Source organism: Lactuca virosa, chromosome 9 (assembly GCF_052849685.1).
Source record: "Lactuca virosa cultivar CGN04683 chromosome 9, Lactuca_virosa_CGN04683_v6, whole genome shotgun sequence".
Taxonomy (NCBI): domain Eukaryota; kingdom Viridiplantae; phylum Streptophyta; class Magnoliopsida; order Asterales; family Asteraceae; genus Lactuca; species Lactuca virosa.
In genome coordinates, this window is record NC_136434.1 from 139,422,627 (window position 1) to 139,448,429 (window position 25,803).

Here is a 25,803-nt window from a genome sequence, read left to right on the forward strand (position 1 = left end):
CGAGTATTTGAAGTTTATGAAATGATCCGATTGGAGATTCGGAAGTGATTTCGGTTCATGATGGGTTTGGACTTATTGAAGATCTTTGGAGTGTGCTTTTATGCTCAACTTTAGGGTGATTATTTGGAGATTGAGAAACTCCTAATTATCCGTTGATGCTCGGTTTGTATGGTCTCACATTCTAAAACCCGTATTGAAAAATCATTGAAGAATTGAAGATTTGAAGTTCATCTCTACATGTGTCACGCTTGAGGCTTGGTTCGTGAAGTTGCTTGATTTTGGAAGACTTGAAGCGGGTCATTCATTCCTAACTTTGAGGGGGAGAATGTTGGGTAGAAAGTTATCCATGTATGACTTTGTAAATGGTTTGACTTTTGTAGACCCACTTGCATGTAGTAAAGTAGCCTTGTGACATGAGAGATAGAGAGAGAGAGAGAGAGAGAGAAAGAGAGAGAGATGTAAACACCTCTATATAAGGTGGGTTCATATCACATGTAGAGGTGTGCTTAAGAGATGTAACATTGAGAGTGTTAGTGTGTGTTAATTATGTAGATTTAGATCTAGATCCTTTTTGTAAACACCTTTCATAATTGAATGCATCTCTTAAACACCCAAATCACCGTGTTCTTTGTGTGTTTTTTAATTTCGCATACCAAATCAATGCTCATAATTCACATCAAACAGAAGTAGGAGACTAATAGGACTTAGTCAAAGTACTTACTTGGACAAGGTGCTGAAACGTTTTAGCATGGAGAATTCCAAGAAAGGGGAACTGTCAATCCAAAGCAATACCAAGCTGAGTAAGACTCAGAGTCCGAGTACTGATGTCGAGAAAGCGGAAATGAGTCGAGTACCATATGCTTCCGTCGTTGGCTCGATCATGTATGCTATGACATGTACTCGCCCTGATGTGGCTTTTGCGTTGAGCATGGTTAGCCGATATCAAGGGAACCCGGATAGAGCTCATTGGACAGCAATTAAGAACATTCTTAAGTACCTGCGAAGGACTAAGGATTGGGTCCTTACACTTGGTGTCAGTGATGACTTGAGAGTGATAGGGTATAGTGACGCTAGCTTTCAGACCGATAGAGATAACTTTTTCTCTCAGTCAGGCTGGATATTTACCCTAAATGGATGAGCAGTTACTTAGAAAAGTTCCAAGCAGGAGATCGCGGCTGATTCAACATGCGAATCAGAGTACATAGCAGCGAGCGAAGCGTCGAAGGAGGTAATATGGTTGGAGAACTTCATTGGATACCTTGGAGTTGTACCATCCATAAAGGAGCCTATGGAGATTTTCTGTGATAATGAAGGAGTGTTTGCCTTAACCAAGGAACCAATGGATCATGGTAGATCCAGACATATCGACAGAAAATACCACTTCATTCGGCATCAGGTAGAAGAGGGACTCCTCGTAGTCAAGAGGGTATCGTCAGAGGAGAACCCAGTAGATCCCCTCACAAAGGGTCTGAGCAGGGTTAAGTACTTACACCATGCGAGGAGCATTGGTCTGAAGGACGATATTAGCTTCAGTGATTAGATAGATGTTTAGAAACTTGTAATAGATAAATGTAATTGACATTTGATGACTAAGTAATGGAGATTTCTTTATGGGTAAAGTTTACTATCCTGTGTCAATTGTTTACTATTGTTTCAATTTTGCATGTTTTACTTCCAGAATAATTAGATTGATCAAATTATCCACAGTCGATCATACTTTGGGAGTAAGTTATGAGGATTAGACTGTCATGAATTGGTTGTAGATTGTCTAAGTGCTTAGACATAGCAAATGTTTGCTGCAACGTTCATGAGTCCTTCTGAAATAAGATTTGAGTATTGGATTAAACCCATGTTCATGTGAATCATTTCATGGAATTTATCACGAGTGATTGTGAGACAATAATATCGTATAATCTTTAAACCGAGATATATGAGTTGTTGTTTACAAGTTGGTTGTGCATTGATAATGTGTAAACGCATCAGTAACTTGATGTTATAAAATGTGTTGTTGTGTATGATTTAACGAGTAAATAGTACAAGCAAATTTATCTGTTCCTTTTATCCTAAGAGGGTAAAAGCAATATCTTGGGCCCCTCGATGATTTTGTGTTGACGTATGTGTCGGGCCCGGTCAGGACTGAATTGATGTGTTCAATTAGGTTCTATGTCAAAAAAATTAGAAGCCGGGAAACAAATTGTTGAACATTGAGAATGATTATTTTACATATCATTGTCCACACGATATCTTGTAGAACGGAGGATTATATGATCCCTTATCTAAAGGACACGTCATTGACTAGGTCAGAGTTCGACAGCGACTTTTGAGAGCTACGATTGCTAATCGGATTTTAAAGTCATACTTGTAGTTATAGTTATTAGACTTATCCAAGTGGGAGACTGTTGGATTAGGTGCTAAGCCCATAACTATAATTGGTATGTACTTGACCCAATAGTAGCATGGTCCTTTTGGGTTGCCTTCACCATAGCAATTTGATAGAATGAGTTTTGGAGAAAGAGGTTAATTAATGATTTATTAATATATTATACGAATAATATATTAATTGAGAAATCATATTATTTAATTAGTATTGATCAGAAATTAATTTGGAATTAATTTAGTGATCAAAAGAGACTGATTAAAAGAACGGGGACTGATTATGTAAATCAGTAATAGTTATAGTTTGGGCTAATGGATCCTATTGGTATAGGGTGGACGAAAATCTATGGGAAGCCCATAGAGTTTTCGTCCAAAGCTTACCATGTGGGAGTCTATGTGTTGCTTAGGGCCTAAGCAAGGGAAATTACGGTTTCCAGTTGAAAACCCTAGCAGCCTCAACTATAAAAGGAACCCCCCAGCTTCATGAAATCGGCCACTGCTTCCTCAGAAGAAACCCTAGCCGATTTCTGCCTCTCCTTCTCCTCATTCTTTGCTTGTGGTGTTTGTGACTCCATTAGAGGTGCAACGCTTGAGGCACTAAGCTCTTGAAGGTCAAGATCAAGGAAAGGATTGCTTGTTACTACTAGTTATGGGGTTCTAGTCTCAGCGGTCTCAGATCGGGATGTTTGGTTCACTTTCAGGTTCTGGAAGAGATTTCATGAGGAGTTGGGTACTCGACTGCTTTTTAGTACAACTTTTCATCCGCAGACTGACGAGCAGAGTGAGCGAACTATTCAGAGCTTGAGATATGCATCGGGCATGTGTGTTGGATTTTGGCAATATTTGGGATATGTATCTCCCATTGGCGATATTGATCGACCTCCTGTTGATATGCTCTACGGGAGGAAGTGTCAGTCCCCGATTTGTTGGGGCGATGTTGGTTAGTGAGTCATGGGTAGCACGGAGGTGGTCCTCCGGACTACCGAGTTGATCCAACAGATGCATGGGAGATTGCAGACTGCGAAAAGACGGCAATAGAGTTATGCTGATAGGCACCGATTGGATTTGGAGTTTCAAGTCGGAGATATGGTACTCCTGAAGGTGTCACCTTAGAAAGATGTCATCCGGTTTAGGAAGCGGGGCAAGCTGAATATTGGTCCTTTTAGGGTTATTGCCCGGGTGGGTAGGGTTGCATATCATTTGGAGCTACCTGAGGAGCTCAGTCAGATTCACAACACTTTTCACGTCTCTTAGCTGCGAAAGTGTTTGGTCGATGATTCTGCAGTGGTGCCATTGGAGGATATTCAGGTGGACGAGCACTTGAACTACATAGAGAGACCAGTTGTGACCCTCGATAGGAAGACCAACACCCTAAGGAACAAGGTGGTGAACTTGGTGACGGTGCAATGACTGCACCGGAAGGGCTCTGCGTGGACGTGGGAACCTGAGGATGAGACGAGGGAGCATTACCCCGAGTTGTTTATTGCGGCGGACTTCGAGGACAAAGTCTAATTCAAGTGGGGCATAATTGTAACACCAACTAGTGTTCCCGTGTATTTTCATTTTTGGCTTAAATTATAAAAGTGTTGCCTTTTGGTCCATTACACAAGGCGTAAATTGCAGCTACGCGTAAGGAAGTTGGATACGGGCATTCCATGTTGTACACATGGCATACCATGCGTACACAGGGCATAAAGTCGTTGAGCTCAAACCCTAATCTTTAGGGTTAAGACCCTATTTAAAGGCCTTATAACCCTTGAGGCCTCCCTTATTATCAGCCTCCTTTCCCCCTTTCTGTCATTTTGAAACCCTAACCTTTGAGAGCTTGTTTTGGACCTTTAGAGTGTTCTTGGAGCATTATGGAAAAAAGAGAATGTGAGAACCTAGAGAACACGTCACCAACCGCCGTTAATGTTTAACGATAGGACGTAAAAAACTAATAAGGATAACCTTGTAACCACCCAATATATTTTAATATATCCGAAATTCTCATCCTTAATTATGTCAACCTTTAGGCCCAAAAATAAGTGCACAAAAATTCGCGTCACTTTGAGAGCAGGTTAGCATATTTAGATTCCTTAAGCCACCGCGATTCAGAAAATATAAATTTCGCAAGAATCTGACACAGTATGGGTGAGATATGACATTTATGGTAAATGTATATCCACCGTAATTAAAAAGTTACAACGACGAAAACTACAAGGAGATTGGTTGACTTTTGGAGAAAGTCACCAACTAAACAATCTTTCTTAAAGTAGGAATTTTAAGGAAATGAATGCCTAAAACGGACGTCATATGAGAGAGTTATGATTTTTATAAAATCATAACGGTAATAAAAACACGTCGAAAAACGAAAGTCAAAACTAGACAAAACAACCAAAAGGAATTTTGTAGAGAATAACGAGACCTACATGGATTTATAAGAGTCGTTGAGAATAAAGTTCGTATGCGAGAGTTATGGAAATTTGAAGTTGAATTTTTACTGTCACGCGCGCTCGCGCACAGTGCGCCACACGCACCTGACACATGATACGTCTAGATACGGGATGACGTGGCGCAATAAGGAGACGTCATGTGTCGCCATCGTACAGCTCGTGCACATTTGCGCGACGCGCAGTCTAAAACTTGCTATAAATAGCAAGTTTCGGCAACTCAATTTGTTCACCCATCTCTTCGATTATCTCTCTATATCGTTTCACGTGCCATCGCCCCGATTGACTCTAAAAGTGCTAACTTGTGGCTTCTACCCTACACCAACGTTTTCATACTCACAGGTGAGTTTCACGGCCCCGTTTTCCAAATCTTTTCAGGGGTAATACATTTCTAAAATGCAACTTTACATAGTTATTACTAATTCTAGTTAGATAATTATGCTCATAACATTAGGATGATATTAGGCCCGGTAAATACTCTGCCCAAACTCTTTAGCTAATATTATTCCTAATTGTTATACCAAACCACTATGATAGATAAGATCGTACCTAGTTTGCATGTTGGCCAGTTGCCAAGAAACGCTAAAACTCGTTATTATAGCCACCCTTTGGATAAGCTTAGTACCTAGTGTTACTCTGCCCAAATTCTCGGCTAAACGAAACACACTATATATATATATATATATATATATATATATATATATATATATATATATATATATATATATATATATAGACACACACACATACACACACATATTAGATAAGTCTTATATATAATAAGTATACCCGTATAAATATAATGCGAATAAAAACACGACCGCCCAGGGCCCACTTTACAAGAGTTAGATGAGACACGATTCATCAACACGTTGTTAGATTTTCAGCTAGCTCCCGGCTTATAATCGTTAAATCTTAAGTGAGCGAGAGAGATATGTATAGATATATACGGGATTGACACTCCCACCTGTGGTTTCTAGCTACAACACGACGACAAGTCAAAGCAGGCACAACTTTGTAAACACACAGGGACGTCCGATGAAGCGTTGTAGATTTTCAGGATCAACAATCATAGCTTGATTATAGGAACTCATTGTAACTTTGTCAAATTAAAACTAGCTATCATAAACAACTACTAGGAACTAATCTAATTAAGTAATGATAGTACACACAAACTCGAGGAAGCAAGTTTAGGTCAACCAACATATAACTATCTCAGACTACCACTAGGAACCTACCTATAGAAGTAGTGATAATACACATAAACTCAATGAAGTGAGTTTAGGGTAAACTAAATAACTAAAATACCCACACACGTTTTATAAAAATAAAACTTGTAGACTCACCAACATTATGTTGACCTATCAAACCACATGTATTCTTAGGAGAATGAACCCGTCTGAAGGAGGAGATAACCCCGGTGATGCAGCCCGGAACTTATGTACTTTACTTTTGTACTTTGCTTTCGTAACCTACTTGTACCTCGAACAATTATGTAACATCTTTTACTTAGTGAATAAATGGCTATGTTGTTTAGTACATCTATGTATTATTCAACGCATATCTTGGACTGAATCCCAACATCCTAACGTCGCACAGCCTGGCGCTTCCGCCGCCGGCCAGGGTTGTGACAGATTGGTATCAGAGCTACATACTATAGCGAACTAGTAATTCCTTAGGAAATACAACTATAATCTAGGACTACACTCTGATTAGGTTTAATCCTTTAAGCCTAATAATAAGTATTAATATTAATTACCCTACTTCTTGACTACATACGGGAGAGGTGACTAGTTTGAACTATCGCTTGGGTTGCTGGATTTCAGAACGACTATATACCAAAATGGTCCTACCCTCCGGTACTTCTCATATGGTCGATCCTTACTTGATAATCTTGGAGTACAAAACCCTAAAATACACCCAACCCAACAAAGATTAAGAGAAATATAGATATGCTCATATAAGTATACCTACTACCCAACAATACGAACCCACGAAGTCGCAACTCAGAATTTTAGGTCAAAAACCATATTTAAAGTTGGTATAGTACAACAGTTGTACCATGACTAGACCTAGAATGCGCAAATAAGTTTTATTATGGTTCGACCGACGCACGACTGAACTCGGATACGGTGGTTGGCAATCTAAATGCTTGAGGACTTCTGGATTGGATGCATAGGCAAGGATTTTATACTCAGAGGCTTCTCTTAGAGACTTCCACGCCTGGGGATTTCTAACTCTATGACATCTACACTTGAGGATTTTCTACCTTCGGAAACCATTGACTTACGACATAGAAAAGGGAATCATGAGTTATGGGTACTATCTATTACATACTTATAATTTAATATTATATAGTATTTAATTGATCTTCACATCTCTCATAAACATCTTCCTGTTTGATGTCTTATGTAGGTTTACAGAGAGCATGTCAGGCGATGGAGCGTGCGGTACTTGATGACTCAGACCCTGTCGATACCTCGGAGTACGGTGATAACATGGAGCCTAATTATACTCCAGTTGAGCACCTATTAGACTACACATCGGCTAGTACCCTCTCAGTTCCGATTACGAGCCCGACGAGGACGAGGAGGACACTGCTACCTCACCAGAGACCTCACCACCTCGCCCCACTTCTTCACATCGGTCTTACAGGACACCCACGGGTACTTGGGTGAAGCAGACCTTGAGGAAGGTTGGTACCCCCTCACGGAAGAGGGCGGCGTCCCTACCAGCATCACTACCGCCAATAAAGAAATCCTGTGGAGATGCCACTTGGATGACCCATATACGAGCCTGGATGCAGGAGGATGCTATCAACTCACGGTTCAATGTGAGGGAGTCATCCACTATACCTACCCCTACCCCAGATACTCCTGTCGAGCAAGCCATCTCTATTCTGGTCCCCCGCATTGCCTATCACTCAGATTACATTGGAGCGATGGACACTAATCTCTTCTTATTGAGGATGGCCTTGATGCAACTCATGAAGCGGGTGCAGTACTTGGAGGAAGAGAGAGACTTAATGGAGATGAGGACCTTACCCCAAATCTGTGCGGTATGCAACCGCTGTCTGATCTGTTGAATCATCTTGGTAGTCTAGAGGACTACCTCGGTCTGAATCATCACCCTGTGACCACCCTAACCCCAACAGATTGGGGTGTGGCATATTCGTCCATACTACAGCTCATAAGGGGCAGATAGGAGTCCCGGCTCCCATCGAAGTCAATGAAGCAGGCCCTCAACATATCCTCGAGGGTCTAAATGGTCTGCTCGCTCTGGCCGTCTGTCTGCGGATGGTATGCGGTACTGAAATGCAGTTGCGTGCCCAGTTCCTCATGAAACTTCTGCCAGAAACGGGAGGTGAACCGAACATCACGGTCTGAAACGATAGACACCAGAACCCCATGGCGAGCGACAATCTCGTGTATATACACATCGGCCAGCTTCGCGGCCGATGAGCTCTCCCGAATGGGCAGAAAATGGGCACTCTTGGTCAATCGATCCACGATGACCTATATAGCGTCGAAACCCTTTGTTGTTATCCCATTTCCACGATGACCCATATAGCGTCGAAACCCTTGGTCAATCGATCTACGATGACCCATATGACCCATATAGCGTCGAAACCCTTTGCAGAAAATAAGGTTGCAGCTTGCCATGCGGCCTATGGTGCTCGGCCTTAACTGTCCTGCACAAATCGGGTGATCTCGCCTCTAAGCCTCTCAAGCTTCCAGTTCTCCTGCCGTACACCCTCAGCCTGAGCTTCCCTAATCAATCTCACAAGTGGAGAATCCACTGATATCCTCATACATGTCACTGGAGTAGAAGACCCAGCTGACTTGCGGCTCAGAGCGTCCGCAACCACTTTCGCTTTACCTGGATGGTAAAGGATCTCGCAGTCATAATCATTGACTACGTCCAGCCACCTGCGTTGCCTTATGTTCAGGTTCGACAGATCCATGATGTGTCTCAGACTCTTGTGGTCTGTGTAAATGGTATAGCGGACCCCGTAGAGATAATGTCTCCAAATCTTGAGAGCAAATACGATCGCTCCCAACTCCAAATCGTGTGTGGGGTATCTCGTCTCATGCAACTTCAACTGCCGCGATGCGTAGGCTATCACCCGTCCTCTCTACATGAGGACCGCTCCCAGTCCCGTGATGGATGCATCACAGAACACTAAACAATCCTCAACTCCCTCCGGAAGAGTCAAGACTGGAGCCTCGTAAAGTCGCTGTCTGAGGGTCTCAAATGCCCTCTGATGCTCAGGGCCCCACCGGAAATCCACCCCCTTCCTCGTCATACGAGTGAGGGATACTGCAAAATTGGAGAAATCATGTATGAATATCCGGTAGTACCCAGCCAATCCCAAGAAGCTCCTGATATCCGAGGGAGAACCTCCCACTGCATAACTACCTCGATAGTGGCCTGATCGTCCAAAATCCCCTCCTAGTTAACGAGATGTCCAAGGAACTAAACCTCTCATAACCAAAACTCGCACTTCGAGAACTTGGCATAAAGCCGTTCTCGCCTCAAGACTCCTAATAGCTTCAGAAGATGCTCCTCGTGCTAATCTCTGGTCTTGGAGTACACCAAGATATCATCTATGAACACGATGACTGAGCGATCGAGCATTGGTCTGCAGACCCGATTCATCAGGTCCATAAACATTGCTGGTGCGTTGGTGAGCCCAAACAACATCACCACGAACTCGTAATGTCCATAACGACTCCGGAACGCGGTCTTCTCCACGATGTCCTCCCTAACCCTGACCTGATGGTACCCGAACCTCAGGTCTATCTTGGAGAAACAAGATGCTCCCTGCAACTGATCGAAAAGATCATCTATCCTCGGGAGTGGATAGCGGTTCTTCACTGTCAACTTGTTGAACTCCCGGTAGTCAATGCATATCCGGTGTGAACCATCCTTCTTCCTGACGAAGAGGATCGGTGCTCCCCATGGAGAACTGCTCGGACGAATGAACAGCTTGCCCTGCAGTTTCTACAGCTGTCATGACAGCTCCTACATCTCTGGTGGTTCCAACCGGTACGACGCCTTGGCGATAGGGGCCGCACCTGGCACAAGGTCGATCCTGAACTCGACCTGCCTCTACGGAGGCACTTCGGGTAGCTCCTCCGGAAACACGTAAGTGACGGCGCCTTGGCGATAGGGGACGCACCAGGCACAAGGTCGATCCTGAACTCGACCTGCCTCTCTGGAGGCACTCCGGGTAGCTCCTCCGGAAACACGTCAGTGAACTCCCTGTCTACTGGAACCTCTGAAACCGAGGTCTGATCCCTGACTCACGTATCCACCACATACGCTAGATAACCCGCACACCCATGCTGAATATACTACCGAGCCCTGGCAGCTGAGCAAAACCCTGAACCCACTTGGGTGCCCTCGCCATAGATAATCAGTTCTCCCCCACTTGGGGTTCGAACTACCACCCGCTGACCCTCGCAGTCGATCATGGCACCGAAGCGACTAAGTCAATCCATACCCACAATCACACATACCTCCCCCATGGGAATCAGAATCAAGTCTATCGGGAAAGATACCCCGAAGACCTCCAACACTCAACCCTGATAGACTGAAGAAGCAGAAATATTGTGTTCATTGGCGATAGAGACTCGCAACGGACACTCTATCTCTCCTACTGGCGAACTGAACTCCCTACTGAATGACTGAGAGACAAAAGACCGACTCGCCCCCGAGTCAAATAATACCAAAGCAGGTAAGGAGTTCACTAAGAGTGTACCTAATCATAGGTACAACATATAAGCATAAAATAGATATAATCAATAAGATAAAGGGTAGAAACATACCAACAACCACATCCGGTGTTGTCCTGGCCTCTTCGGCTGTAAGTTGGAAGGCACGTCCCCGAGCCTTCAAAGGCTCTGCTCTACCCTGACCCCCGCCAGTAATCCTCAGTGTAGCCGGCGGTGGAGCCTGCGCACGCCTGGCAGCGAGCTGTGGACAGTTGGTCTTCACGTGACCAACCTGATGGCAGTGGTAGCAAATCCTCATATCCTGAACCGGGGCTGGATGGCGTAAATCCCTCGCAAAGTGCCCCTCCTTGCCGCATTTGACGCACTACCATATCTACAAACCCCTGAGTGACCCCTCCCACACTTGCCACAAGTGTGGCCATGCAGACCTCCCGACCTAGAATCAACGGTCTTAGACCGCTTCGACACTGGCTGTGACTACGCCAGGGACTGCCTCTGCTCCCGTAACTGTAACTCGATCTCCAGCTCACGCCCCCTAGCGGCCTCCTGTAACTCAAGAAGTGTATCGCAATGCTGGGTAGCAACAAACTGACGGATGTCAGTCTTGAGCATGCTCAGATAACGTGTCATCTGAGCCTACTCGGAAGCAAACTCTGGGCAAAACATCGCCCTCTCACTGAACATACGGGTGATCTCCGTCACTGTCTCAGCATCCTGTCTCAAATCCAAGAACTCCTGCGCTAACCGCTCCCACTCGACCCGCGGAATGTAGCGAGTGTGGAACATATCTTGGAACTGCTCCCAAGTAACCGCAGCTCTCTAATCATCTGTATATGACCCTGTCATCAGCCTCCACCAATCCTTTGCCCCGGACCTCAGCAGGTTCAGGGCACATCTGACCATCTGGTCAGTAGAACATGAGCATGTGAAGAAACATCCCTCCACATCTGACAGCCACCTCATGGATACAATCGGGTCTTGAACCCCATCAAAAGTCGGGGGTTTCGTGTTATCGAAGTCCTGGTACTGGAAAGCCCAGCTGGGACCACCACCAGCGGCGGTTACCGCTGCGGAGACTGCAGCGGCAGCTGTCTCAGCAAGAGCCGTATAGCGCTCATCAAAGTACTCCATCATAGCGGTCTTGATAGACCCAAACATCTCCGACAGCTGTGCCCGGAACAGAGTAGCAACCTCATAATGCAGGATCTCTCGAATCCTGGCGTCCAACTCATCCAACGTCATCTGACCAATGACCTCGGGCACTGTTGATCCCTCCTGGCCGCCATCTCCTGATCCGAATCCAGTCATAAATCGTCTAGTAACCACCATGCTGAAAATATACCAGGAAGATATCAATCATTCCATATAATAATCCGGGAACCAACTCCCAACAAAACCCTAGGGGTTGTGACTTCCTTGCTACACGTATGGGTCCTGTGCTTTGAGTAGTACGGACCCATACTACCTTCCACGCCTACCCATATTTGTCTCAAGTATCATCACAAAGCCCTAACACTATACGTAAGCATGGCATGCGATCAATCGTCACTCCTAGAGGAAGGCTAAATATCTCATAACTGGCCGACTGATCCCACAAAACCTATCCATGAAACTTCCACCAACCCTGCAGCACTCATGTAAGCTAGTCATACATAACGCTGGACCCTATAGACTTTTGAATACCCGATCCTACCCTAAGCCCTTCATCAAAAAAGAATAGGAAATAAGGCCAAACAAAACATTCTCAGGATATAAGATCTTAATTACGTACAGTCGTGATGCATACACTAAGCAACTACAGTAATGATGTTAATTTCATATAAGGAAAAACCCTAGGCTATCAGGCATCACACTATCATGCAATTCCTAAAGATCCCTAGCCTAGTACTAGCATGATGTTCTAACATATCACAAAATCAAATAATTCGTAAGGTATTTTGGGGTCTACTTACTGGCTCCGGCTGATCGTACACTTGCATCCTCCTTTAGTATTTTGAAAACCATTTGAAAATCATTTTAAAAATCTTCTCCTCAGTTTGAGATTGGATACACACGAGTGTTTCCTCCAATTCACTCAAACCAAGGCTCTGATACCAACTTGTAACACCCATAAAATCATGCCAATTTAAAACTTTTTAAATCATTCAAAAATCAATAATTATTACAAGTTTGTTTTCAAAATGGTTTCATGTCAGAGTATCCCAAAATCAAATCATAAAAACATAAGGAGGTGCACGATCACGCATTCGCCTTCTCGCAATCATCCGAAGTACTTGAAACAAAATCAACAACTGTAAGCCCGAAGCTTAGTGACTTCCCCCAAAATACCAACGCCATACAAATATAACCATATCATAGCAAACAACATGCATATAGAGTCTGCAGTATGACTGGACCCCCCACACCGGGCCTTCAGTCTATCTGGCCCACTCTCAGAACCTTCAGCATGTATGGTCCGCCTCACCGGGCCTTCAGCCAGTCTGGACCGTTCTTCGGGCCTTCGGCCTGACTGATATGCCCCATTTGGCCTGCAGTCTATCCGGGCTGCCCTGGGTATGTTGGCCTACAGCACAAAGCAAGTCCGCCTCAACCCACCCCCAATCAAAAAATCATGTGCACATAAATATCATACGCTAGCTAGCATTTATAGATAGTCATACAGATCTAACAGAGATCTAACATAGCATCATCCTATAACTATGATACCGATCTAACATATCATTATCCTATATACCAGGATACCTACCTAACCGGTCACTAACATAACATTATCCTATATACCAGGATACCGACCTAACAGGTCACTAAGCATATCATCATGCAATAAACCCATATACAAATCCGAAAAGGGCCGACATTGGTGCCTTCGACCCTGTTAGTATAGTGAGAACAACTCACCTCACAAGTAGCTCGGGATGATGATGTCAAACTTCCCAAATACAGATCCAAACTCAAACACCTACATCCACCAATGATCCACTTCCATAAATTTCCAAATTACTAAAATACCCCCAGAAGTCAAATTAGTCAACCCTTGGTCAAAGTAAAAGTCAACAGGCAAGGTCAATAGTCCATGTTGACCTAACTCGTCGAGTGTAACTTACTGACTCGTCGAGTTCCTTCAGAACTCAAGAATTTGTGAAAAACCTAGTCGACTCACCGAGTTTCCAGACAACTCGTCGAGTCCATGCAGTGTCCAGAATGTCGGGAAAACCCTAACTAACTCGTCGAGTCATCTCATTGACTCGCCGAGTCCATGCAGAACCAAAAGCAGGCAATCTTCATCCGACTCGTCGATTTGACCATGCAACTCGTCAAGTCCCTTCAGTCCTTTTCTTATTCTGACACTTTTAAGCAAGACCAAGGATCCAAATTGTAGATCTAGCCTCCTAGGGCATGGTTACCACGTAAAGTTGCAAACTTTACGTGCATGCAAGGTCTTAAATGCCAAAAACAAGCTAAGGAAGACGTTTAAGCCAAAGAGAAGGGCCAAAGCTTGATAAATTCCATAACTTTATGACCATGAGGACTTAGAGGAGTCCAGATCTGAAGTTACAACTTCAGACCATGCCCAATACCCAAAATGACCCACAAATATGCTAAAAATGGCCTTAAACCCATGAATAAGGAGATCTAATACCAGAATGATCAAGGTAACAACTTGTTACCTTCAAATGGAAGCCAAAACGATGTAGATGTTGGATCTACAAGTTCCTTCCCGTTCCAAGCTTCTCAACCTTCAAGCTTCTTCAACAAATGCACCAAAAACACTCTTTTAGCGTCACAAACACTCAAAATAGGGTTAGATCGCTTAGGGTTTTCTTCTGGACGTGAAAGGGTGGTAAGGAGGCTGGGAGGAAGGACTTAAAGTCCTTTAAATAGGGTGCAAACCCTAAAAATTAGGGTTTCATATTCCAGCTCCAACTCGTCGAGTTGGGTCCTCCAACTCGTCGAGTAGGTCCCTTAAGTCACGCGGCCATATCCATTTCTACACGACGAATTAGGGCATCCAACTCGTCGAGTAGGCCTTTAAATATGAATATAAAGCTGTAAAATTTATACCTGGGAGTCGGGGTGTTACAATTCTCCCCCACTTAGATTAGACTTATTCCTCGAAGTCTACTGCGGTGAACAACTCCAGATAATGCTCCCGCATCTCTGCCTCCGGCTCCCAAGTCCACTCGGATCCCCTCCGATGCTCCCATTGTACCTTTACCAAAGGTACTTCCTTGTTCTGTAGAACCTTCACTTTCTTCTCCATAATGGCCACTGGCCTCTCCACGTAATTCAGGCGCTCGTCGACCTGTATATCATCCAATGACACCACTGCCTCCTCATCTATTATGCACTTCCGCAACCGTGAAACATGGAAAGTGCTGTGGATCTGACTAAGCTCCTCCGGGAGATCCAATCTATACGCCACTTTTCCAACCCTGGCAATTATCATGAATGGCCCGATGTATCGGGGACCCAACTTTCCCCTCTTCCTGAAGCGAATCACACCCTTCCAGGGTGAGATCTTCAGGAGTACCATGTCACCGACCTGAAATTCCAAATCAGATCGGCGCCGGTCGGCGTAACTCTTCTGCCGACTCTGTGCGGTATGCAACCGCTTTCTGATCTGCTGAATCATCTTGGTAGTCTACAGGATTACCTCGGTCTGAATCATCACCCTGTGACTAACCTAACCCCAACAGATTGGGGTGTGGCATATACGTCCATACTACAGCTCATAAGGGGCAGATAGGAGTCTCGGCTCCCACCGAAGTCAATGAAGCAGGCCCTCAACATATCCTCGAGGGTCTAAATGGTCTGCTCGCTCTGGCCGTCTGTCTGCGGATGGTATGCGGTACTGAAATGCAGTCGCGTGCCCAGTTCCTCGTGGAACTTCTGCCAGAAACGGGAGGTGAACCGAACATCACGGTCTGAAACGATAGAGACCAGAACCCCATGGCGAGCGACAATCTCGCGTATATACACATCGGCCAGCTTCTTGGCGGATGAGCTCTCCCGAATGGGCAGAAAATGGGCACTCTTGGTCAATCGATCCACGATGACCTATATAGCGTCGAAACCATTTGCCGTTATCCCATTTCCACATGGGAATCTCTAGAGGCTACAGCTTGCCATGCGGCCTATGGTGCTCGGCCTTGACCATACTGCAGGTCAAGCACCTCTCCACGTACCAAGCGATCTCTCGCTTCATGCACGACCACCAGTAACTCAAGCTCAGATCCCGATAAATCTTGGTGGCCCCCGGGTGAATAGAGAAGCGAGACTTGTGAGCCTCCTCCAGAACAATCTGTCTGACCCCAACAGACATCGGAACCCAGACCCGACCACAACGGGTCAACAACCCTCGACTGTCCTGCACAAATCGGGTGATCTCGCCTCTAAGCCTCTCAAGCTTCCAGTTCTCCTGCCGTACACCCTCAGCCTGAGCTTCCCTGATCAATCTCACAAGTGGAGAATCCACTGATATCCTCATACATGTCACTGGAGTAGAAGACCCAGCTGACTTGCGGCTCAGAGCTTCCACAACCACTTTCGCTTTACCTGAATGGTAAAGGATCTCGCAGTCATAATCCTTGACTACATCCAGCCACCTGCACTGCCTCATGTTCAGGTTCGGCAGATCCATGATGTGTCTCAGACTCTTGTGGTCTGTGTAAATGGTATAGCGGACCCCGTAGAGATAATGTCTCCAAATCTTGAGAGCAAATACGATCGCTCCCAACTCCAAATCGTATGTGGGGTATCTCGTCTCGTGCAACTTCAACTGTCGCGACGCGTAGGCTATCACTCATCCTCTCTGCATGAGGACCGCTCCCAGTCCCGTGATGGATGCATCACAGAACACTAAAAAATCCTCAACTCCCTCCGGGAGAGTCAAGACTGGAGCCTCGTAAAGTCGCTGTCTGAGGATCTCAAATGCCCTCTGATGCTCAGGGCCCCACCGGAAATCCACCCCCTTCCTCGTCATACGAGTGAGGGGTACTTCAATATTGGAGAAATCCTGTATGAATATCCGGTAGTACCCAGCCAATCCCAAGAAGCTCCTGATATCCGAGGGAGATTTCAGAACCTCCCACTGCATAACTACCTTGATCTTGGCCGGATCGACCAAAATCCCCTCCTGGTTAACGAGATGTCTAAAGAACTAAACCTCTCATAACCAAAACTCGCACTTCGAGAACTTGGCATAAAGCCATTCTCGCCTCAAGACTCCTAATAGCTTCCGAAGATGCTCCTCGTGCTGCTCTCTGGTCTTGGAGTACACCAAGATATCATCTATGAACACGATGACTGAGCGATCGAGCATTGGTCTGCAGACCCGATTCATCATGTCCATAAACATTGTTGGTGCGTTGGTGAGCCCAAACGACATCACCACGAACTCGTAATGTCCATAACGAGTCCGGAACGCGGTCTTCTCCACGTCCTCCTCCCTAACCCTGACCTGATGGTACCCGGACCTCTAGTCTATCTTGGAGAACCAAGATGCTCCCTGCAACAGATCGAAAAGATCATCTATCCTCGGGAGTGGACAGCGGTTCTTCACTGTCAACTTGTTCAACTCCCGGTGTGAACCATCCTTCTTCCTGACGAAGAGGATCGGCGCTCCCCATGGAGAACTGCTCGGACGAATGAACAGCTTGCCCTGCAGTTCCTACAGCTATGATGACAGCTCCTACATCTCTGGTGGTTCCAACCGGTACGGCGCCTTGGCGATAGGGGCCGCACCTGGCACAAGGTCGATCCTGAACTCGACCTACCTCTCCGGAGGCACTTCGGGTAGCTCCTCCGGAAACACGTAAGTGACGGCGCCTTGGCGATAGGGGACGCACCAGGCACAAGGTCGATCCTGAACTCGACCTGCCTCTCTGGAGGCACTCCGGGTAGCTCCTCCGGAAACACGTCAGTGAACTCCCTGTCTACTGGAACCTCTGAAACCGAGGTCTGATCCCTGACTCACGTATCCACCACATACGCTAGATAACCCGCACACCCATGCTGAATATACTACCGAGCCCTGGCAGCTGAGCAAAACCCTGAACCCACTTGGGTGCCCTCGCCATAGATAATCAGTTCTCCCCCACTTGGGGTTCGAACTACCACCCGCTGACCCTCGCAGTCGATCATGGCACCGAAGCGACTAAGTCAATCCATACCCACAATCACACATACCTCCCCCATGGGAATCAGAATCAAGTCTATCGGGAAAGATACCCCGAAGACCTCCAACACTCAACCCTGATAGACTGAAGAAGCAGAAATATTGTGTTCATTGGCGATAGAGACTCGCAACGGACACTCTATCTCTCCTACTGGCGAACTGAACTCCCTACTGAATGACTGAGAGACAAAAGACCGACTCGCCCCCGAGTCAAATAATACCAAAGCAGGTAAGGAGTTCACTAAGAGTGTACCTAATCATAGGTACAACATATAAGCATAAAATAGATATAATCAATAAGATAAAGGGTAGAAACATACCAACAACCACATCCGGTGTTGTCCTGGCCTCTTCGGTTGTAAGTTGGAAGGCACGTCCCCGAGCCTTCGGAGGCTCTGCTCTGCCCTGACCCCCGTCAGTAATCCTCAGTGTAGCCGGCGCTGGAGCCTGCACCGGCCTGGCAGCGAGCTGTGGACAGTTGGTCTTCACGTGACCAAACTGATGGCAGTGGTAGCAAATCCTCATATCCTGAACTGGGGCTGGCTGGCGGAAATCCCTCACAAAGTGCCCCTCCTTGCCGCATTTGACGCACTGCCATATCTACAAACCCCCGAGTGACCCCTCCCACACTTGCCATAAGTGTGGCCATGCAGGCCTCCCGACCTAGAATCAACCGTCTTAGACCGCTTCGGCGCCGGCTGTGACTGCGCCAGGGCCTGCCTCTGCTTCCGTAACTGTAACTCGATCTCCAGCTCACGCCCCCTAGCGGCCTCCTGCAACTCAAGAAGTGTATCGCAACGCTGGGTAGCAACAAACTGATGGATGTCAGTCTTGAGCATGCTCAGATAACATGTCATCTGAGCCTGCTCGGACGCAAACTCCGGGCAAAACATCGCCCTCTCACTGAACATACGGGTGATCTCCGTCACTGTCTCAGCATCCTGTCTCAAATCCAAGAACTCCTGAGCTAACCGCTCCCACTCGACCCGCGGAATGTAGCGAGTGTGTAACATATCCCAGAACTGCTCCCAAGTAACCGAAGCTCTCTGATCATATGTATACGACCCTATCATCAGCCTCCACCAATCCTTTGCCCCGGACCTCAGCAGGTTCAGGGCACATCTGACATTTTGGTCAGTAGGACATGAGCATGTGAAGAAACATCCCTCCACATCTGACAGCCATCTCATGGCTACAATCGGGTCCTGAACCCCATCAAAAGTCGGGGGCTTCGTGTTATCGAAGTCCTGGTAATGGAAAGCCCAGCTGGCCCCACCACCAGCGGCGGTTACCGCTGCGGAGGCTGCAGCGGAAGCTGTCTCAGCAAGAGCCGCATAACGCTCATCAAAGTACTCCATCATAGCGGTCTTGATAGACCCAAACATCTCCGACAGCTGTGCCCGGAACAGAGTAGCAACCTCATAATGCAGGATCTCTCGAATCCTGGCGTCCAACTCATCCAACGTCATCTGACCAATGACCTCGGGCACTGTTGATCCCTCCTGACCGCCATCTCCTGATCCGGATCCAGTCACAAATCGTCTAGTAACCACCATACTGAAAATATACCAGGAAGATATCAGTCATTCCATATAATAATCCGGGAACCAACTCCCAACAAAACCCTAGGGGTTGTGACTTCCTTGCTACACGTATGGGTCCTGTGCTTTCAGTAGTACGGGCCCATACTACCTTCCACACCTACCCATATTTGTCTCAAGTATCATCACAACGCCCTAACACTATACGTAAGCATGGCATGCGATCAATCCTCACTCTTAGAGGAAGGCTAAATATCTCATAACTGGCCGACTGATCCCACAAATCCTATCCATGAAACTTCCACCAACCCTGCAACACTCATGTAAGATAATCATACATAACGTTGGACCCTATAGACTTTTGAATACCCGATCCTACCCTAAGCCCTTCATCAAACAAGAATAGGAAATAAGGCCAAACCAAACATTCTCAGGCTATAAGATCTTAATTATGTACAACCGTGATGCATACACTAAGCAACTACAGTAATAATGTTAATTTCATATAAGGAAAAACCCTAGGCTATCATCCATCACATAATCAGACAATTCTATCATGCAATTCCTAAAGATCCCTAGCCTAGTACTAGCATGATGTTCTAACATATCACAAAATCAAATAATCCGTAAGGTATTTTGGGGTCTACTTACTGGCTCCGGCTGATCGTACACTTGCATCCTCCTTTAGTATTTTGAAAACCATTTGAAAATCATTTTAAAAATCTTCTCATCAGTTTGAGATTGGATACACACGAGTGTTTCCTCCAATTCACTCAAACCAAGGCTCTGATACCAACTTGTAACACCCATAAAATCATGCCAATTTAAAACTTTTTAAATCATTCAAAAATCAATAATTATTACAAATTTGTTTTCAAAATGGTTTCATGTCAGAGTATCCCAAAATCAAATCATAAAAACATAAGGAGGTGCACGATCACGCATTCGCCTTCTCGCAATCATCCGAAGTACTTGAAACAAAATCAACAACTATAAGCCCGAAGCTTAGTGACTTCCCCCAAAATACCAACGCCATACAAATATAACCATATCATAGCAAACAACATGCATATAGAGTCTGCAGTATGACTGGACCCCCCCCCCACATCGGGCCTTCAGTGTATCTAGCCCACTCTCAGAACCTTCAGCATGTATGGTCCGCCTCACCGGGCCTTCAGCCAGTCTGGACCGTTCTCCGGGCCTTCGGCCTGACTGATATGCCCCATTTGGCCTGCCGTCTATCCGGGCCCCCCTGGGTATGTTGGCCTACAACACAAAGCAGGTCCGCCTCAACCCACCCCCAATCAAAAAATCATGTGCACATAAATATCATATGCTAGCTAGCATTTACAGATAGTCATACAGATCTAACAGATCACTAACATAGCATCATCTTATAACCATAATACCGATCTAACAGATCACTAACATATCATTATCCTATATACCAGGATACCGACCTAACCGGTCACTAACATAACATTATCCTATATACCAGGATACCGATCTAACAGGTCACTAAGCATATCATCATGCAATAAACCCGTATACAAATCCGAAAAGGGCCGACATTGGTGCCTTCGACCCTGTTAGTATAGTGAGGACAACTCACCTCATAAGTAGCTCGGGATGATGATGTCAAACTTCCCAAATACAGATCCAAACTCAAACACCTACATCCACCAATGATCCACTTCCATAAATTTCCAAATTACTAAAATACCCCCAGAAGTCAAACTGGTCAACCCTTGGTCAAAGTCAAAGTCAACGGTCAAGTTCAATAGTCCATGTTGACCCAACTCATCGAGTGTAACTTACTGACTCATCGAGTTCCTTCAGAACTCAAGAAGTCGTGAAAACCCTAGTCGACTCACCGGGTTTCCAGACAACTCGTCGAGTCCATGCAGTGTCCAGAATGTCGGAAAAACCCTAACTAACTCGTCGAGTCATCTCATTGACTCGCCGAGTCCATGCAGAACCAAAAGCAGGCAATCTTCATCCGACTCGTCGAGTCGACCATGCAACTCGTCGTGTCCCTTCAGTCCTTTTCTTATTCTGACACTTTTAAGCAAGACCAAGTATCCAAATTGTAAATCTAGCCTCCTAGGGCATGGTTACCATGTAAAGTTGCAAACTTTACGTGCATGCAAGCTCTTAAATGCCAAAAACAAGCTAAGGAAGACGTTTAAGCCAAAGAGAAGGGCCAAAGCTTGATAAATTCAATAACTTTATGACCATGAGGACTTAGAGGAGTCCAGATCTGAAGTTACAACTTCAGATCATGCCCAATACCCGAAATGACCCACAAATATGCTAAAAATGGCCTTAAACCCATGAATAAGGAGATCTAATACTAGAATGATCAAGGTAACAACTTGTTACCTTCAAATGGAAGTCAAAACGATGTAGATGTTGGATCTACAAGCTCCTTCCCGTTCCAAGCTTCTCAACCTTCAAGCTTCTTCAACAAATGCACCAAAAACACTCTTTTAGCGTCACAAACACTCAAAATGGGGTTAGATCGCTTAGGGTTTTCTTCTGGACGTGAAAGGGTGGTAAGGAGGCTGGGAGGAAGGACTTAAATTCCTTTAAATAGGGTACAAACCCTAAAAATTAGGGTTTCATATTCCAGCTCCAACTCGTCGAGTTGGGTCCTCTAACTCGTCGAGTAGGTCCCTTAAGTCACGCGACCATATCCATTTCTACACGACGAATTAGGGCATCCAACTCGTCTAGTAGGCCTTTAAATATGAATATAAAGCTGTAAAATTTATACCTGGGAGTCGGGGTGTTACATTGCATAATTTAATTTGAAACTATTTACTGAACTTGTTGATATGTATCCTTATAAATTTGTTTATAGGTTGACAGACCAAAGAAAAAAAGGAAGAGGGCAACTGATGAGTCAACTCAAAGTACCAGTTTAAGTAGGAAATACTTGACAGTCACTTGCAGCAAATGCCACAACAAAGGTCACAATGCTAGGATATGCAAGGGGCAGGGAGGTCCTAGTGAAGCTGGAAAGGGGAGTGGACAGAAGAAGGGGAAAGATGTTGTAGTTTAGTTTGTAACTTTAAGTATGCTTTTGCTATTATGTTTAAGTAAATTTAGAACATGTTTACTATGTTTGGTTATGGTATGTTTGTAGAAACAATTACTTTTGATAGGTATTTTGGGTATTATATGTTTGTAAACATGATATTGCACTTACATGCATTATGGTTAATGGTATTTTGGTCTACTATGTTTGAACTAGTACATTTTCAATTTTGATAATGCCACTTTGGTAACTAGTTTTTTAGTTATGTTATTGCACATTAATAATCAACATTACACTTACATGCAATCAAATTGACAATTTGCTTCCTTGCTAATACCATTTCACATTAAAACTAAACATCAAACTTACATTATATATAATAACCATTACATTTTCTTGTCCCAACATTACATACAATCACAGGGGAAATCCTTCAAAAGCTATAACAAAAATAGGACCAAAACACAGATTCCAAATCACAGATTTCCCCCCAAAAGCTTCTTGATTTTTTACTTGAAAAAGTAACACACCAAGAAAAACAACCAACTCAGACAAAGTAACCATTTCACCATCATCAATCTTGTTTCAAGATTGTTTCTTCCATGCAACAACCCCAGAATCACAACGGTTGACTTAGGGCACATGGGAGGGCCGAACCATCCAAAAAAGTTGCATGTTCCTCCTAACCTTGAGCATGACCAGAATCGACGACCTGGGTTCAAATCAGTCCACGATGTCACCAAAATCGTCGGCCTTCCACAGTGGCATATCACCATCGTCTTTTTTTTTGGAATAGAATGTGGGTGGGGAGGGAAGAACAGAAGAAAGGAACTAGAAGTAGAAGGATACGAAGGTAGGGCTTACATTATATAGTCTGATGCACAACAAGATGAAAAGACAAGATTACCCCTGCACTAACGGTACAAAAGTGACGGGGTTAGGGTCAAGGACCAATCGCGCAATGAACTGAAACCATAAGGACCAGTGGCGTGACTTTTGCTAGGGAGTCCTCAAAGTGCGATATATATATATATATATATATATATATATATATATATCCTCCCTAATAAATAAAGAACTTTTTTGCCAAATGGAATGCTCTCCTTCAATTTGACAAATGTCAATTTGTGGTAATTTTGAATTAATTTTTTTTTTCACATTTCATTTTATGGGTCTTCCTATTTTATTAAATTTCATATAATATTTTAATGTAATAAATGCAATAAATATAGTAATAAATGGATATCAATTTCATTAATGAACTTACTTCTAATTTCAAAAAATTTAAATTAAAGTTTATTGGTTTTTTTGTTTATTTATTTGTATTATTTTTTTAAATTTAAAAGATAAAAAACATATCAATTTTAATAATTCATTATTTTTCTTATTTTTTTATAAATTCAAAGTTCTCAATTATTTAGACCTTCATATTTTTTTTTTAAATTAACCATTTAATACATGAGTGTCACAACTAATATATTAATATATATATATATATATATATATATATATATATATATATATATATATATATATATATATATATATATATATATATATATATATATATATATATATATATATATATATATATATATATATATATATATATATATATATATATATATATATATCACTTGATCGATTTGTATCCAATCGTTATCCTAAAGTTTCAAAACTTTTTACCATACATCCCACAAATTTCAACTAGTGGTAAAAGCATAAACGAACCGATATTAAAACCAATTAAATATGAACCGATTTTATCCCAAAGCGATTAATTTTACATTAAACCAAACCGATTTTAAAACCGGTACTAGCGGTATGAAAGAAATAAATTGGGCCAACTAGTGATCTCTGTAATGTGATTCAATCTAATCTGTAAGAGATCCGGGTTAAGCCCATTTTGTATCGTGTGGACTGTGGACCCTTTCGTATAAATGGAAGCCGCCATAACTAAACCCTAAGATTTCGACCATTTTCCGTATCTAGGTTTTCAGACGCAGCCTCCACCCTCCATTGCAGCTTGCATCTGCTTTGATTACACTTAATCAAATGGGTAACTTTCGCATTTCGATGATCCAATGAATCTTTTGATTTTGTTTGTATAATGTTGTCTGATTTGTTCCATATTGTTACGTGAAATACAGCTCGGATCAAAGTTCATGAGTTGAGGGGCAAAACCAAGGCTGACTTGTTTGCTCAGTTGAAGGATCTTAAAGCCGAACTTGCTCTTCTCCGTGTCGCTAAGGTCACCGGTGGTGCGCCCAACAAGCTCTCCAAGATGTAAGCTATTTCTTTTTCCTCTCTATATGCATGAATCGTGCCGTATTCTACGTTTTTGTATACTCGCTTGATATTGTAGATTTCAGACATTGCCAGTTCATTTGCAACAAGTTTATGGTTTAATGCGATTTTTTTCATCGGTAAATCTAGTTTTATCCAACCACATTCATAATGTACGCCTTCAAAATTGACAACATTGAGATGCACACCCATGTTCTTCTTTGATTTAGCCATTCTGTATATAAGCTTTTGTAAATCGACAGATTCCAATACCCACATGATGAAAAGCCTGATCAATAAAAAAACGTATCATAAATATGTCAATTCAAGAAGGCTGAAATCTTATTTAAAACTTTAGTTCTGTATCCGTGTAATTTAAACTTTATTTATCTGGTTGTGATGTGTTTGTTGAATATTTTCTTTTAAGCGAACAGTTCCATGTAATTTGATAATTATATTTACAATTATTATTTTTTATTTACAGAAAAGTGGTGAGGACATCGATTGCACAGGTGCTGACTGTTATCTCACAGACCCAAAAAGCCATGCTCAGGGAAGCTTACAAGAACAAGAAGTACCTTCCTCTTGACCTTCGTCCCAAGAAAACCAGAGCTATTCGCAGGCGTCTCACCAAACATCAGGTACAAAAAAATATTGTTATAATGAAATCTTTGGAAAATAGTTGGAATGTTTTTTGTTATTCTAGTGGCTGAATGTAATGTTGATTTGAAATATTTTGTTTGTGTAGGTTTCTTTGAAGACAGAGAGGGAGAAGAAGAAAGAGAAGTACTTTCCATTGAGGAAGTATGCAATCAAGGTATAGATAGTGAAAACCCTTTTTTTCCAGACGTTTTTTCAAATTATTATCAGAGTTTTTTGTTATTTGAAGGTTGTTAGCATTCAATTAAATATTGGATTTTGCTTTGAAATTGAGGCAGAGTTGTATGTCTTGATGATTTGAACTTGCATTAGTCTACAATATCGTTGATGTCTCAATGGGTTATTTTAACTCGGTGTTCAATCTGTGTGATCTTTCCCTTTTACGAGAGTATGACCTTCAATTACCGGGGTTATTTGAAAATAGTTTAAAAAATCCAATTAAATTTAGTTCATAAAATGAAATAGCATAAAAGTTTCAAAATGCCGAGTTAAGGTCTATGGTTCTAAAATAAGTAGATTGCTCAAAATAGGGAAAATGACTCTTAAGGGTAAC

General features: G+C 43.6%; 1 protein-coding gene across 1 annotated transcript; it reads left to right on the plus strand.

Annotated features, from left to right (window-relative positions):
• The first annotated feature begins 24,226 nt into the window (after nucleotides 1–24,226).
• LOC145141092 (large ribosomal subunit protein uL29-like) lies at nucleotides 24,227–25,599 on the plus strand. The gene is made up of 4 exons (XM_079074433.1): nucleotides 24,227–24,363; nucleotides 24,455–24,590; nucleotides 25,075–25,231; nucleotides 25,339–25,599. The coding sequence occupies exons 1-4, from the start codon at nucleotides 24,360–24,362 to the stop codon at nucleotides 25,411–25,413; spliced, it is 372 nt and encodes a 123-aa protein (XP_078930559.1). The 5' UTR covers nucleotides 24,227–24,359; the 3' UTR covers nucleotides 25,414–25,599.
• Nucleotides 25,600–25,803: the final 204 nt, after the last annotated feature.

What these genes read in the sequence shown, in the direction of transcription:
- LOC145141092 (XM_079074433.1), top strand. An exon ending in CCCAACAAGCTCTCCAAGAT is followed by an intron (nt 24,591 to 25,074) that starts GTAAGCTATTTC and finishes TTTTATTTACAG; the next exon opens with AAAAGTGGTGAGGACATCGA. An exon ending in GGCGTCTCACCAAACATCAG is followed by an intron (nt 25,232 to 25,338) that starts GTACAAAAAAAT and finishes TTGTTTGTGTAG; the next exon opens with GTTTCTTTGAAGACAGAGAG.